Source organism: Chlamydotis macqueenii, chromosome 10 (assembly GCF_036417535.1).
Source record: "Chlamydotis macqueenii isolate bChlMac1 chromosome 10, bChlMac1.mat, whole genome shotgun sequence".
Taxonomy (NCBI): domain Eukaryota; kingdom Metazoa; phylum Chordata; class Aves; order Otidiformes; family Otididae; genus Chlamydotis; species Chlamydotis macqueenii.
In genome coordinates this window covers 15,956,676-15,973,425 of record NC_141565.1, presented here as the reverse complement: position 1 = coordinate 15,973,425, position 16,750 = coordinate 15,956,676, and the positions used below count along the sequence as shown (strand labels likewise).

Below are 16,750 nucleotides of genomic sequence, written 5' to 3'. Positions count from 1 at the left end.
CCAAGCTGCTGGAGAAGCTGAGCGAGTACGAGATCGTGACTCCTACCCGGGTGAATGAGTTTGGCGAGCCCTTCCCCACCGATGTCCACTTCAGGCGGCGGCGACGGAGCACCAGCGCTGCCCCCGACGCCTGGACGGCCGCCGCCTCCCCCAAGGCCCATTACAGGCTCTCCGCCTTCGGGCAGCAGTTCCTCTTCAACCTGACGGCCAGCTCGGCCTTCATCGCCCCCCTCTTCACCGTCAGCCTCCTGGGAGAACCCGCCGCCCACCAACGGCGCCTCTACGCCGAGGCGGCCGACGCCGACGTGAAGCATTGCTTTTACCGGGGGCACGTCAACGCCCGCCCGCGGCACACCGCCGTCATCAGCCTCTGCTCCGGGATGGTGAGACCCCCGGCCCCCGCCGGCGGCGGAAGCGAGGAGGAGGAGCAGGGCGAGGGAGGGTGGGCAGAGGGATGGGGACGGCCCCTTCCCGCCCCCCCCCCCCAACCCCCCCGCTCGGGTGTGGGACAGAGCTGGCGGCTCCAGGGGTTTTCACCCACCGTTGCTTTTATTATTCCCTCGGGTTCCGGCACCGAGGTGCGGGTTTTGGGGAGAAAAACTGCCACCCAGCGGCACCCCCGGGGGGCGGGGGTGTGTCAGTGGGAGCTGATCCCGGGCACCGTCACCCCTCTGCAAAGGGATGGCCGGGGGCTCCCCGGGGAGGGATGCAGGCAGGCTGCCTGGCAGCCCCTTGGAGCAAAGGGGTGAGCAGAGGCTTCTTCCCACGCTCCGGGGTGCTGACCCCAGGTGATCCCCTGCGAGGTCTCCGCTGGCCTCCACCTGCCCCAGGAGCTCTCCTGGGTGGGTATCTTCACTCAAGCCAGTGCACCTGTGTGTGGCCTCCCAGTTACTGGTCATGCTTCCCAGTCTAGGATGGCTGCAGGATGTTTTTAGTCTTGGATATTTCTTATTTACCCGCCAAATCCCCAATTTGTAGTCACGTGCAACTAGGAGTGTCAATGACTTCTCGTAAGCAGGGATCTCACTGGCTGGATGCTTTCCTCTGGTCCTTACACATGGGTTTAAGGCTTGTCCTACAGAGCTGCTGTAGGAAAACCAGCACGACGTGATGGGGCTGAGCTGAGGCCTCCAGCACTATCTCTCCCTGGGCTTGGTAAATGTCACTGGCATAGGGACGGGGTCTGGCAGATGCCCCTCTCTCATGCTCCATGCCTCTGGATTAGTAATTTGCTTTCCATAAATTCCAATGGGATGGCTGCGGGGAACAGTGCAGCCCAGCACGGGTGCGATGGAAGCTGGCTTTCCAGCCCATGCCTTCGCAGGGATGGCTGCAGAATGAGGTGCTCGCGCACCTCCCTCGTTATCCACTCATTTTGTTTTGTAGTCCTGCTCCATGGTTTGTCATCACCCGAAGCTGACCACCTGTTCCTCTCTGGTCCCTCTCAGCTAGGCACATTCAAGTCTGACGATGGGGACTATTTCGTAGAGCCACTGCTGTCGCTTGAAGAACAGGAGTATGAAGAAGAGCACAATAAACCACATCTGGTCTACCGACACCGGACACCTCCAACCAATTCTTCAAGGGACAGGCAGACTTGCGATACTCCAGGTACTCATTCTGTTACCGCCCTTACAAAAGGGAACTAATTTGTAGTAATTTGTAGGTTTGTGTGGGGCAGAAGGGATGTAGAGCTCAGGGACCCCTCTAGAAACAGCACCGCATGCACTAGGACTGGGCTCGCGGTGGTACTGCTGTCCTGAAGAGACCTGGAGCGCCTCTGCTTTCTAGTAATCGGTTACGAGGAAGTTGTGGTCAGGAAAAATCTTACGGTTTCTGTTTCATCCCTGCTGCAAGGCTGGCAAGAGATCCTTTGGGCTGTCTTGCCTTAAATATCCCATGAGTCTTTAAACTTGCTTTCTGTCCTCTCCTATGTGTAATTCCTAACCATCTTACTCTGATTTGCTCTCTATGTGGAATTCTGTTTCTGTCCTTTAAGTGACATCTTTCTGTCTTGGTCTTGCTGTGCTCGTGGTCTTCCCTCCCTAAATCTGGTTGTGAGTTGCAATGTCTTACTTCTTTCTAGTGGAAATTAGAAGGTCGTAACACCAATCTTGACAGTTCTTCCCTTATTAATCACTTTCCCATGGTTCATTTTCAAATGCTTTTTTTTCCCCCCTGTGGCCCTTCCTCCACCAGCACCATCTCCCTGACCTCCTTGCTCCCTCTTTTTAGTCTTTGCACATATGAAAAGAGTACGAGCCTTTTCATCTCCCCTTCACGTGCCTTGGCGAGCAACAGCCATGCTCCTACTGTCCCTGTTATCTGCAGTGGCCTCCTGCTGCTCTCTGCTTCGTTGACTTCCTGATTTTCATGACTAATCCTCTCCTTTGGCAGCAAATACCTAAGTTCTCTCTGAAGAAGCTTATTCCTTCAGTCTCCTGTTTCACCTGCTGTTTTGCCCTCCTGCTTTGGCCTGCAGCTAGGTCTACTGGAGCTTAAAGCCTAGGCAGAGTAGACCTTGACTGGTTTCCCTTGTGTGGGCTGTGAGCCCACTGGTTTCCCTTGTGTGCTGCGAAGTAGGTGGAGTTGCTCAGGGGGTAAAGGTTCCACTGGAGGAGAAGCGTGGTGCCAGTCTTAGATTGCATTTAGCACATGTGACTCATTTGGCACCTGTGGATGGCGGCCATGCTGTTGAGCTGTTGGTCTGTTCAGCTTGCACTGATCACACTAAGTCAGAAGATGCTCTGTGACCAGCTACAGCTGATGCGCTAGCAACATGTGTTTCTGCTAGAAGACGTGTGGATACGTGTCCACACACAAACATGCGTGCTGGGGGACAACAGTGCCTCTTACAAGGCTGTTGTTGTTTGTTCTTCCAAGGGTTGCTGCTGGACTATGCCATTCTGGTTTCTCTCTTCCAGCTGTTTCTGCTCCCTTCTTTGAGATCAGATGCAGGAGACTCAGAACAGTTGGAAAGAAACATGGAATCTGGCACATTGCATCAGTAGCCCTTGGAGGAACGGAGCAGCAGATCACAGGACTCATTGAAGCAAAGGTAGCTGGGAGGGCTCTGGCTTTCGTTTGTGGACTTTCCTCTGGGCTGTTACAACAGCCTGCTGTATTTCACCCCACTGTATCATAGCTTCCACTTAGGGTATTATTCTTCTGGATCACGATTCACAAGAGTAATACTCCATCTGTGGTATTGCCTATGTGGTGTGTATCTCTTTCTCCTCTTTTCCGAAGTGCTTTGCCTCTTGCTTGTCTTTGTTTCCTTGCTCTTCTCAGTTGCTTCATGTAGTGGAGTGCCTCTCAAATACAAGCTTAAAGGTTCCAGATAGGAGTGACAGGCTTACTTGTCCTCTTTTCCTCTTCCACTCCATCTCTTCCTCTCCCTTTTACAGTTGTCCAAGTTTTTGAAAGGGAATAATGCTTTGACCCTACGTGTATGGTGAACAAGTCTTGGTCTCATCATTTAAGGAGCAAGTGCAGGGCAGCTTGAGCAATGCTGAACCTTGGTTACGTCTGGTGGAGAGAAGGCACCTCACAGGTCTTTGGAGCTGAGGGGAAAATGCAAAATCTAGCAGGACTCACTGTTTTGGATGGGGTGCATCTGTTATTCCTACTGGAGAAGAATGGTTTCATGGAAGTTTGGGAGTTTGTTATAGTTGTAGGGTGTTGTGTGAATCCTGTCTTTTGTCAGAAGAACGTGTGAAAAGGTACGTTTGAGTTGCAGGCTTCTGGCAAGGATTGAAGGTTGCTCAAAGAGGAAATTCATCAAGGGAAATCTTAAGTACCCACCCTGCAGTGAGCAGGGGAGCCCGCATTGCCGGGCAGTGGTGCTGTTAAGAATGGTTTTCTGATAGTCTTTTTCCTGGAAATGATTAATAAGCAACATACTGGTGTGCCCTTGCCCATGATGATGTAATTATAGACTCCTTGCAGTATCCAGGAAAAGTTTCCCTTGTGAGTTGACTGACAGATTGAGTAAAAGCTTTCATTTCCAGCAGTCTCCCTAGTGTGACTTTTAGTTTTCAGCGTCCTCAGGTCAGCTAAGAAAAATAGGCGTTTGATTTTGTTAAGTTTTAATTAGCAGTTTCTGATAACAGTTTTAGGTCCTCTGACATACGAGAAACTCTGCAGATGTTCTGAAAAAAGATCTTTCTCCTCTGAGTGCTGATGGATATCCAATGCAAAGTGTGCTCTGCATATGAACTTTCATAGCGTGACACTGGGGTCTCCTGGCAATGCACTTCAGCCGTCTGGCATATAGCTCAGCAGCCTCAATAAAAACTTTTGACAAAGTTTTCCTTGGGGTAACGGGTTAATGTAGTTTCAGTCATAGGAAATGGTGCAATTTCTTCTCCTTCCCCTTCTTTTAGTTAGCGCCGTGAATCAATTTGTCATCTGGTCGAGGATCTGGCGGAATAATTAGTTGTGTTTTACTGAATAGCCCTGATGGGATGAAGACTTGGCTGGGCCGACGGCGTGATGTCACTAGGTGCAGCGCCGCTACCACCCATCGCTTCATGATAGCAAGCTCCTTCCGATCCAAATCATTAAATATCCGCTTTTTTGAGGTGGAGGAGGAAGAGAAAAGAAATTCTGATCCTAAAAAAAGAAAAAAAAGGAAGTGGCTCATTGCGAAGCGGGAGAGCGGAGCTTTCCTGCGCCCCGTGGAGGAACAATCTGACTCTGACGATAAAAGGCGCATAGCTGCATCCTGTGGGGCTGCGGGAGCTGCGCACGCTGTGCCGGCCGGCTTCGGGATGCCGGCAGCAGCGCTCTGGTCCCCATCCAGTCTGACCTCCCACCAAGAGCAAACTGGCAAGCTCTACCCACCAGTTCCCACGTGAAACCCCAAAGGTTTGGTCTTGCAGAGAGATGTCCAGCTCCAGGTGCCAACAGGAAACTGCCGCTGGCCGTCACCTAAATAAACCACTTCAGGCCACCACTTGCTCTGCGTCTTATGTCCCTTTCTGCGACTTCTCCTTTTTCTCACATTTCCCATGTTTTTTGTCGTTGATACGTTTATACCTGTATTTTGATTGTTAGCTTCTCTGGAGCTCTTCTTTTCCAGTTTTGTGGGGTTTTGTGATAGCTTTAGCCTTTTACTGAGTCTTACCCAACCATTCTACCTGTTGACCACCCCTTGTTCTGAGACAGATGTGGCCTCCACTTGCCTGGTGGCACCAAGCCGCAATTGCCATGAGTATAAATGCCAGAGTCGGGCTTTCTCGTCTCCCCACTTCTGCTGCATGCTCAGCTACTTAATTGCTCCAAACCTTGCAAATTCCATTCCGCTTTTACTGCGCTGGACTCCTGAATTAACTCTTTTGGGCAGCTCCTTCTTTGTTCACACTGCGTTCACTTTGCTCTCCTGATCTGTGCTTTTCATTTCCTTTCCAGCATCGTCAGTTCTCCTGTTCTTGCCTCATTTTTCATAATACTTTTATATTCAAGACCCATCTGTGGCTAAGAGGAATAAATCAAGGACTGGATACGTAGTGTGTGCTAGCCGTTCCTGTGACTTGTTGCTGGTCAGCCGTGCCCGTCCTGTGGCTGGTGTTGGACATGGGCTGTGGAATTGTGTGTGAGGATCTTGCGCAAAGTCCCGGCTCCTTAATGAGAGTACTTAGAGAGGGAATATCCACCATGGGCAAAACTCCTCATGCAGAAGCAGCAATAACACTCTGACGGTGCCAAACTAGTAGGAAGATGATTAGAGCTTTTTCTGTTTCTGGAGGTGAGCCAAGGGGCTGTAGCCAGCAAAGAGGCCTTCCAGCAATTTGTGCTGCGGTGGCGGAGGTTTTGGAAGCGGGCTCAGACGAGCACAGGACGGAGCAGGTCTTACCTGCGCGGAGTTGGCTGTGCCCCAGCCCGCTGTTGGCGAAGGTGGGAAAGCCCAGTGACTCGGCTGCCGAGGTCGCTTTCCGAAAACCGCCAAGGTGGCTGCTGGGTACAGCCTGGAGGCTTGACACCTCCCAGTAACAGGCAGAAATGGATGCAAAATGGTCTGGAATTTGCAGCTGCGTATTTAATTGCAAGGTGTTAAAGTGGTTTGGCGACTCGGAGGGCAGCACGCGTGGTCTCCGTCACAGCAAAGGCAAGGCCTATGTACTCATCTGGGCAAGGAGGAGAAAAGGAGTTGTGTGTGTGTGTGTACGTTGTGTTGAGAAAGTTGCTGCAATAAGCACAAAACAAATCAGCAGTGCGAACTGAGTCCTGCTGCCAAGCTAGCGTGACACGGGTGTAATCAGTAATATGTCACTGATTTTTCAGTTGCATTAATGAGTGATTTGTAATAGATTACCCTCACAGTAACTTTAACGACCCTTCCCACTGAACGTGACGCTGGGCAGCCGCCCAGGCAGAGGAATGCTGTCCTGAGCAAGCAGGCGCCTGGTGCTGCCAGCCGGACGATCGCTGTCCTCTCCCCGTGTGATAATGAGCACCAGCCCGCTCAGCCCTTACAGGTGGTTGTCATCTCTCTCCCAGTGCCGCCCAGCTGCACAGGAAGTCGTTGGTGAACACATGGCACAAGGAGGAGATGGTCCTGCCACTGCGTTCCCACGTGCTTGGGATGGGGTGGGCAGGTTGAGGTTGCCAGGGTGTGGGTTTGGTGATGTATTGTCGGTGTCGTGACCAAGGAGGACGTGTTGAGGGTCTGGCACCATGGCTAAAGCCTGACTTTGTCCCTTTCCAGTAACATGGCCTCTTGCTCCTACCTGAGCTGTGGTTTGAGGTGTACAGCCGGTGTTAGAAATGACAATGGTGGGGAGCGGGGCCAAACAGAGATGGAAAATACCATGCTGGTTCTGCAGACTACTTATATGTGTTGCATTCTTATTTTATAGTGGTTTTGAGGCAGAAACTTTGAAGGCCTTTTCCACAGGACCCGGTGTTTGTACTCTTGTGAGTGGTCCATGGTGAAATCCCAGATCTTTTGCAGTCAGGCTCTTGGTCTAGAGCCCTTTTGTATTTTTGCTATTTCTTTTGGACTGTTTGTCTTGCTTCCAGCTGTGACCTTATTTAGGTTTTCAAGTCCTTCATCCAGCAGAATTTCTCATTCTAGGTGTCTGGTTTCCAGGCAGGTCTTCAGGCAAATTCTGTACCGCTGTGTCTCACGTAACCATGGGGTTGCAGAAGATCTGCAGGGAGGTTTTCCTAAGCCTTTCCTTCCAGGTTGAGCAATCCTTGAGCTCTTTCAAAAGCCTGTTTAAGCTGTCAGGTTTGCTTTTGGCCTCAGGGTAAAACATTGACTTCGTTCTTTCCCTCAGAAAAGTTTCTCATCTTCAGGAAGTGAAATGGTAATTTATAGTCAGATAGTAATTATTTCAAGTTTCCTTCCCTCCCAAAAACAGCAAACGAGAGAGTTACGTCACAAGTCCCATATGCTAATGCAATTAATTCTATTTCTAGCTTCCTACTGAGGTAATAGCACAGGAACAGCCAACTAGTACTTGGTCAAATGGGCCTGGGATGTCAAACACAAGCTTTTCCCATACTGAGTTGGGAAAGGGATCAGGCTGCAATGTTTGTGCTGTCTTACTGTTGTACTGGCGAGTGAAAGAAGGTAATAGACTGACTAATTTAAAAAATTTATTGTAGACAATGATACAGATCCCATAAATGCAATTTTGTGTGAAAATTTCTCAACGTGAGTTGTAAGCAAGATGCACACGTTTTGTTGTTGTTACTCTTAGTATTGAAAATGTATTAATCCCCTAAATGGTGGAAGATCAAGATTGTGTCTAAAAAAAATTATTTTTGATTGGTTATTGCTTTGCAACTTCGACATGGTAGATGAACAGAGTTAAATTACTCTCCTGGAATCAAAATGGATGCACTTGTGATTTCACATCTACTTTTATGTCATTTTTGCGGACACCTGCTGAAGAAGGGCAGGTGGGAGAAGCAGGGAGGTATCACTTTGGTCCTTTCCATCTGTACCACATTGTGTATTCTACTGAAAACAAACAGACTTGACAGTTCTGCGACCTCTCTTCCTAGCATCCCTGTGGCCAATTGGTAGGCAAAGTTTCTTTCTTTCTAATGACATATTTTTTTCTCATCTTTTACTGAGTGTCACAAAGATGCAATGATCTCTGTGTTGGTGGTACCTCATAGGTATCACTAGCCACGAGTGTGGATAACGCATTGGCGTACTTGCGACTGTTACATGTTTAAAGTTGCATTAAGAGCGAGCAAACCAGCACAGGAGCTGGGGTGCTCAGGTGGTTTGCAAGGCAGAAGCCAGGTTCAGGCAGTGCTGGCTCCAGAGCTCTGCAGGCAAATGGGTTCGATTGGTCCTGGCAGCGCGGAAGGCGGCAGCGCAGGCCGTTGTCCCGACCTGCTGAAATGCCACCAGTGTACGTCGGCGTGCCTGTGGTGTATTTGTACTGGTTTGACCCACAGCCTGGCTCAGACTCATAGATGAAACACTGGGATGTACTTTAGCAAACTACCCAGACCCTTGCAGTCTCAGGATGGTTTTCAAAGGTATTTTACCGTGTTTTTTTTTAGTCATTCTACAGGGCTAGTTTATTTTTCTTCCTGAAAGAGTGGATTATGGAACTGAAATCAGTGATTTTTCAGCACTGTAACTTGCTGTCAGCCATACCTTAAACCAATTTTGTACCAATTCAATGGTGCTTTTGTGCCTTGCGGTTGTGAGGTGCGGTTATTTAGTTATTCTGTCTGTGAGATGATCTTGAATCATTTTCCACCATGTGCTCAGCTCACATGTTACTATCTGCTTTCTTAGAGGCAATTTATTGTTTTGTTCATTAATCTAGTTTCTGTCTACTGTGCGAAATTGATAGCTTTTCACGTACAACTTTTTACCTTAGGCAGAAAAGAATTCTTTAAAGCTGGAATGCATTCTCACATACATCATCGGGAAAGGAAACATCTAGAGCATGTGTGGTCTTTGGTGTTTGCATAGCGTAAAGCCAGATAATATTTTCATGGACCTTCCTGAGGATCTGAACATTGCTCCAGTCAGTCATCTAGGAAGCCACTTAGTGAAGTGTAAGTGCAAAACTCAAAGTGGAGGAAGGTAAGAAGACTATCAAGCAGGTGAGCCTGGGTCATGAGGGCTTATGATCCATTCGTGCAAACGTTTCTCTTAGTAGCAAATAAGACTTTCTTTTTTCTAAAAGCCCAATATTTTGATTCTCCTGGAACAGTTTGGGATGGAACTCTTCTGAGCCCAGGTTGTTTCCTAATTGAAAGGGAAGTATGGGCAACACAGGGAAAATTAAGATTTCCCTCCTTTGTATTGCTCTAATAGTGACACCTGTGAAAGGTCTGATATTTGATTACATTTTCAATAGTTCCAACCATGGAAGTTTGATCTGGGCTGCTCTTGCCGATGAAGGTGGAAACTCCAATTGATCTCTGTCAGTTAAGTGAGTTCAGAGTAATTAGCATTTGAACACTTTCGGGTTTGCAGATTAGAAAAATCGAGCAAACTTTCATTTTCACCCTTAGTGCATAATATCTTTCTATTTGGATCCTGACTGGCCTGGATCCTTCATTTCCCTTCCGATGTAGGTGATTGATCTCACCTCTGTCAGTAAAGCCTATTTTCCCTCTCTAGCTCTAGCAGTAGCTCTGATTGCACAGTCCAAGATCTATCCAGAGGGATGGCAGGATTAGTCCTGCTCACAAGACTGGTCATCTCAGCGTGGTTCAGGGCAAGGCGGTCACTGCTCCCCTGTTAAGTGAGCATCCCTGCCTGTTGTCCAAGCAGGCAAGAAGCTGCTGGCAGCAAAGGGGTGTTCAGCTCTGGGTTATGCTGGCCACAGCAGTGCACCCACAGTAACAGAGGTGAGAATTTGGCCTTGTGCAAATTCATCTGAGATGTATCTGTAGATATAGTGAAAGATGGAGACATGAAACATATTGATATAAAATTAAAACAGACCTAGAAAAGGAGGTTGTAGGGAGGCAGGTGTTGGTCTCTTCTCCCAAGTAATTTGTGATAGGACAAGAGAAAATGGCCTCAAGTTGCGGCAGAGGAGGTTTAGGTTGGATATTAGGAAACACTTTACTGAAAGAGTGATCAGGCCCTGGAAGAGGCTGTGGTGGAGTTGCCATCTGTGGAGGTGTTGAAAGAATGTGGAGATGTGGCACTCCAGGACATGGTTTAGTAGGCATGGTGGTGTTAGGTTGACGGTTGGACTTGATGATCTTGGAGGTCTCTTCCAACCTTAAGATTCTATGATTCTAGAAAAACTCTTTGGTTCAATTTAGGGCCTGTTTGGGTCCTAAGGATGAGCCAGTTTCCATCCCATATCTTGGCAAGAAGTGCCTAAAATTGTGGTTTCATTTCAGCCAGTCTGACCTCTGCATAAAGAAATCTCATTTTGCCTCTTGCCTCTCTTTTCCAAGTGATGGCAGTCACTTGGCTGCTGTTGTACCAGTTGGTACAGATGGCAACATTGGCTGCTGTTGTACCAGTTACAGGTAGCATACTTGGGCCAGCTGACTGTAGCCAGAGCTTGTACCGAACTGGTTTGCTGCCCTGGGTCCCTCTCAAGTCGAGGGAGGCAGGTCACACGCCGGCTGACTGCCTGGAGGGAGCTCAGCTGCATTTTGATCTGCTTTATGGAGGTGTGCAATAAATAATTAACTTCCCAATGGTTTTATCATGTTCACAGCTGGATCAGAGCAGGTCTAGGAGCGTTAGGGGCCAACCACTGAGGAGAAAACTTTGTGTTAAAAATCCTGGGTCACACATTCAGAAAATGTATGGTAGTGAATTGGTTTGAAAGGACTATGCTTCTTTTCTAGCAGGGAGAGCTTGTTAATGTTATTAGTTCAAGAAATAGATTATTTTTTCCCCCTCTGTTGCTCTCTGTTTTGTTTTCTGGTTTTTGGGTTATTTTTTCCCCCTGCTATGTGCAGCTCTCATGAACTGGGAGCTGAACTGGAATTGCTTGCATTGTCACATGTCTTATTTAATTGTGCAAATTGCTTTCTATTCCATGGCCAAGTTAATGTAGAAATGGAAAGGATTAGAACTATTGGGATAAGCGATCGCTCTTTCTTTTAATTTTTGGGTTTAGCATGACAATAGCTACTATTTCAAAAGCAGTCCCTGGCTCTGCCCTGTTGCCCTTTCCTGCAGGCGAAGTACTCACGTATGGGCCTGAGTCTCCCCTTGGGATGGATCCAAAGGCCATTAATCAGCAGGAATCATCCATAAAACAGCTCAGTGGGCTCTGAGCTGAGGCTTCTTGCACAACCAAAAATAAATGGCAGGGGTGGGAAGATGCCATCAGGAAGGAATATCCCTGCCATAGGATTGAGTCTCTTTTTTTTTTTTTTTTTTTTTTTTTGTCTTGCATAACAAAGAAAGAAACCAAGCGAACAAAATTAATATACACCTCCAGATAAAGACTATAGACTGTCTTAGTAAAGCAAGCAATAAAATGGACATTATTCTAGCAGCCTTTTAGCCACCTCTTAAGTGAATATTAACTGTTGAATCTGTGCATAGGCTCGCCTGGTACTTGAATTATTGATCTGTAGTTTGTGGGATCTTGAAGCATTTGTCTGCTCATCGGGGTTTGGTTTTTCTGCAAATTAAAGAAAACGTTTTGTTACTTAAGCCCATCCAATTACTGCCATGTGTAGGTAGATGTTTTTCAGGTCATTTGCAAAGATTGAGAGCTTGCCAAGCAAGCCATTTTCCTTCCTGATTTCTCTTAATATATTAACACAATAGGAAAAAAAAATAAAGAAGCAAAACCAGGTGGAAAAATATCACACCCTTTTTTGGTGTTGTGTGTGGCAGCAGGAAGCTGTCGCATTTTCCCATTTTTCTTGTGTAACGTGAGAGATTTTCCCTTCTGCTCGATTAAGCAGCAGTATGCAGCACCATTCAATGAAAGCGTTTCTGGTGCGGCCATCGTAAGGGAGCCAGCGAGATATCAGCAGCATCGGGCACGTGGAGTACGGGCAGTCCCCGTGTGCAACCCCCGTTAACGCTGGTGGGGTTTTACGGATGGGTTGAGAGCGGTGCCCTGCCATTAGCGTTTAATTTTTTACAGGCCTGCTTTTTTGCTACTCTGCATGTAGTTATATGCAAGAAAGATGGGTGAAGATAACAGGCCACTACTGTCAAAGTCCAGGCGTGGCGTTACACGCAATGCGTCCCCGCTCGCTTGCGCTTGGTTTTACGGTAACTGGGCTGGCAAACAGGCTGTACGTGACTTGTCCTAATAGCGTGCTATAAGTGTGACTTCACACCTGGAAAAAAAAAAAATGTTGGTTTTTGAAGGGATGATGTGCCTGACTTGATTTGTGTGTGGGATGGGGGAGGTATGCTGATACTGTACCAACACTTGGGGCTGTTAGGTTAATGATTGGACTGGATGATCTTAAGGGTTTTTCCCAACCTAAATGAATCTATGATTCTGTGACACCGTGCCAGGTCTCTGCAACAGAAGGGTACTTTTTCCTCTGCTCTGAGCATACCTGGCTGTGTGGGGCTCTGGTTCTCCTACATGGTGGGTCAGGTCAGGGCTCTTGGAACCAGACCTGGCACTTCATGTGGACCAGTCTGGTTTTCGGATGGTGTTATTTTGTTTTTGTTTTGGGGTTTTGTTTTTTGTTTTGTTTTGTTTGGGTTTTTTTGAGTGTATGACAACACTAGCTGCAGAATTTCAGTGCAAGCCTGGTGAATGTCAATTAATTTCTTTTAAACATCTCTATATAAACAGGTGTCTCTTTAAAGAATCGCTTGCATTTTCCTCTTCTTTTGCCATTCAGCCTCCCTGTGTGAGGCTGGCCAGAGGAGAGGACACCCGAGCCCCGCAGTCCTGTCTGGAGCTCTGCGGAGCCGCGGTGGTGGATGGTGCAGAGCTCTGCCTTCGCACCACAGCCTTGCCTTCGGCCTCGCTCAAGCCCTGTTGAGCATCTCCCCATCCTTAACGCTTTTCTCCTTGAACACCTGCCTTTTTTGGAAGTTAGTGGTTTAAAAGGGAGATTTCAGTGACTGGCTGAGGGTGCAGAGAGGAGGGGAGCTGGCTGAAGGGCTGAGGTTAGCCCTTTCTCCTCGGTCTGGTGTTCTCACCTTTAAGTTATTTGTATGCACAGTTGGCTTCCCGCTCTGACTGGCACTGAGCGAGTCGGGATAATGTCACGGTTGCCCACGAAGCCGTGCCAGCGTGAGAGCACAACCTTGCCAACACAAGGGCATTGATTAGTGCAGAGGAACTAGGGCAATCCAATTATAACCACAAATGCCATTGGCTTTCTCGAATTCTTACTCAAATAACTGCGGACTCTCTGCTGTATTAAGGTGGTCTGGACTGTATCGAGAAAGCGGAATTCGTAGAACTTGGGTAGTGCAGAGTAAAGAAGATTTAATTCTTAAATACTCTATTGCCTACTTACACACAGGGCAAAAAGATTTTCTGATGGGTAGAAGTTGACTGACCCTCTCTGCACTGCCTTGATATTAGAGAATGTATTTTATATTTCTTTTTTTGGAAATTATTGCAAAATATCCTAAAAGGAAACTAGACAGGAAAAATAGCTAAGAAGTTTCCTATCACTTCAATCTTGTTTGAGCATTGAATATTCCTTTGTTCCCTAATATTATGCTTCCTCTAACCTACTCAGTGGGTCAGATAAGGAAACGTGATATTTTTCAGCACCGTGACTAAATTAAACTAAAGCTACAAAGAGCATGAGGGTTGTAGCCTGGAGTCTTAGATGAGTAGTTCAGATCTGGCTTTATATTGAATGCAGAAGCGAACAGTCTCTCATGGATGAATCACATTCAATTAGCTACTTCCTACGATGAACTGATTAAAAATTAAGTGGCATCAAATAAGACTGATTTTGCTCTTACATTTAAATAATGCTATAATTACATACTAATCAGATGGTAAATCTTAATTGTACACGTTCCATATGTTTTATTTGCCTGTTCCCCCTCTTCGCTTTGTCGTCTTTGTATCAGCATGGAGTATATTTTCAGGCTGCTTTTATGTTTGGCCTAATTGAATATCAAAAGCAGTATATGTGAAACTTCCTGAATTCTATTCTTTAGCCAGTGGCAGCTGTGCTATTAGATGACCTTTACCATTCCTGTAGCACAGAATAATAAAGGGAGGGGGGGGAATTGAAGCCCAGCCATGTTATTGTTAGAGACAGAAATAAATCATATATAATTGCTTCGCTATGAAGGCCAAATCCTGCCGTCCTTCATGCCTGAGTTAGAAATACAGGATTTGGACCTTTGTTTCCTGTGGTTTCCTGGCCACCTTGGACGTGCCCAGAATCCTCACGCGGCCGCTGCGGTGGCTAATTACCATCACCGGGCTCATGTCGCGTTAAACCGAACGGCAGCCCAGGCTCTATCCCTCCTGCGCGGGCAAGGAGACGGCTCTGCTGCAGGAAAGCCTTTAGGTGAACGTCTGCCTTTAAGTGCCGCTGGCTTCAGTAAGATTGCTTTGAAAAATAAGAAAAGCTTTGGATGTTGGATTACGTGGTGGGTTTCCACAGAGTGCTTCTGTTTTGGTTAGCTGTTTGCAACAAGCCTGCTAACTCTTGGTTGAAGTAAATAGGTGTTTTGACATAATGTGCGTGTAGTATTAATGCTATTCACTCCGGAACGTACTTTGTATTTTTCTCTACTTTTTAATCATAGATCATGAACACAGTCACAAAAAGAACAAGCGGAAACACTGGAGAAGACAGTGGGCAGAAAGCAGCATATTGTCTGACACAGAGATGTTAAAGCACAGCCTGGAAGTGAATTCGTTTTCTGCGGATAGGAACAAGACTGGGAACGTCAGTGAAAAGAAGAGCCACAGAAGAACAAAGCGGTTTCTCTCCTACCCTCGGTTTGTGGAAGTGATGGTGGTGGCTGACAGTAGGATGGTCGCCTACCATGGTGCTAATCTACAGCACTACGTCTTAACATTAATGTCAATAGTGAGTATTCAACTGAGGGGGAAATTCACCCAGGGCCCACTTTCTAGTGGTCACAGTTTCCTTTCCACTGTGGTCTTATGCGATACCATAAGTTTGCCTCAGCTAGGCATGGGGATAATGCTGGAATTAGCATAAAGCTTTGTAAAACTTGTCTGGGGAATGTTGGTTGGAGTCTTCTTCCTTCCCAGACCCATCACATTTTCTTCCCACACGCCTCCCTTCCAGCTTTCCAAACTCCCAGCAGCACGAGAGGTGTCACCAGCCCTTTAGTCCCCATGCTGTACTCTTCTTTTTATTTAGGCCTATGTGAAATAGCTGCTGAATTGAAAACATGCTTTGAGGACTGTGCCTTCCAACGGACTGATGCTAGTAAATTATGCTGTTGCCTGACTTCCCTTGCTGTTGCAGGGAGAAGGAGCCTGTGGTCACCTTGATGCTTAGCGTGGCGCTAGGCTTGGCTTTCCAGGCTGAGGACAAGCATTTTAGTAACTACTGGTACTAGGATGTAGGAATGCTGTTCCCAGACAGGCAGCTCTGTAGATGCCTAGTGACTGGAAGTGAGTATCCAATGTAGTTGTGTCACTGGAGGGATTTTCATCCTATTAGAGGGTAGAAGTGCAGTGAATACATGATCTAAAAATGTCCATGTCAAAATGAGGCACTTGAGAGAATAAGTGGCTTTTGACAGTCTTGGTCGGTGGTCATTGTGTCTCAGAGCAGAATGATCCTGTAATTTGGTGAAATGTGTGTTAGAGGAAAAGGAAATGTTGGGTTTCTGCGATACCAGCAGGTTTGTTTCATTCTGACTTTGGGCTTCTGACAGGAGGTCTCTCCAAGTAGCATCAGAGCACTGAGTGGGGCAGAAGAGCAGCTCAGGAGAAATACTTGCAAAACGGAAGATGTGCATGTGTTGTCTTTAATTGTTTTGTTTTGTTTTTTTTTTTCCTTTAATGTTGACAAACATACTGAATATTTCTTTTTGAAACAGGTGGCTTCTATCTACAAAGACCCAAGCATTGGAAATTTAATTAATATCGTTATTGTGAAATTGGTCGTGATACATAATGAACAGGTAATGGAAGTGATTTTCTTCTCCTTCTGCTTGATGCTGGCATTTGTAGTGAGCGTTGCGATGAGTAATTAAAATACCTGCTTTATATGTGCTTCTTATTAGGATGGTCCTGCAATATCTTACAATGCCCAGACAACATTAAAAAACTTTTGCCAATGGCAGCAATCCCAGAACCACCCCGAAGGAAGTCACCTTCAACATGATACAGCCGTGCTTGTCACCAGGTATGGTGAATGTTCTCGTGAGAACCGTAGCCAGTTGTGTGTCAGAGGCTGTGAGCGTGTAATGCATGCAGCTGTGGGAAGTGTTTGGGTTTTGATGTGGGTGTAATGCGATTTGTAATTGTGGGAGCAGTGTAACTGTGGGCAGAATTGGGATAATGTTTCCACCAATACCGGTAGGTGACTTTCAGAGGTTCAGGAGTGTCCAAAGTTTGCCTGTGGGTTCAACATAGGATGGAAAGCTCTGGCTATGGTAGGGAATTGGTTCTAACTTCAATTGGATGATGCGGCCAGCCAGCTTGAGAACGTTTGCTGGAGGACAAAGAATTGCTTTTGTATGTTGTTATTGTGCTTGTACCTTAGCTCACTGCTGCACTGAAAATTAATGTGTCAGGTCTGTTCTGCTTTCAGGCAGGATATTTGTAGAGCGCACGACAAATGTGATACTCTGGGTAAGGAAAATCTTTTCTTTGTCTCTTAATAACTTCTTTTGTAG

The 16,750-nt window shown here is 46.9% G+C and overlaps 1 protein-coding gene across 3 annotated transcripts in view; it reads left to right on the top strand.

The window, feature by feature from the left end:
* ADAMTS9 (ADAM metallopeptidase with thrombospondin type 1 motif 9) overlaps window positions 1-16,750 on the top strand; it is an 84,584-nt gene that overhangs the window by 668 nt on the left and 67,166 nt on the right. For 2 of the 3 annotated variants that reach the window (XR_015259545.1, XM_086755494.1), the window contains exons 2-7: window positions 1-383; window positions 1,449-1,611; window positions 14,675-14,961; window positions 15,950-16,033; window positions 16,136-16,257; window positions 16,666-16,706. Coding sequence is in view for 2 of the 3 variants with exons in the window: in XM_086755494.1 (XP_086611620.1) it covers window positions 1-383; window positions 1,449-1,611; window positions 14,675-14,961; window positions 15,950-16,033; window positions 16,136-16,257; window positions 16,666-16,706 (1,080 nt within the window). In the remaining variant the exon portion in view is untranslated. Of the gene's footprint in view, window positions 384-1,448; window positions 1,612-2,952; window positions 3,059-14,674; window positions 14,962-15,949; window positions 16,034-16,135; window positions 16,258-16,665; window positions 16,707-16,750 lie in introns of those variants that run through there. The other variant, XM_086755495.1, reaches the window with a different exon arrangement.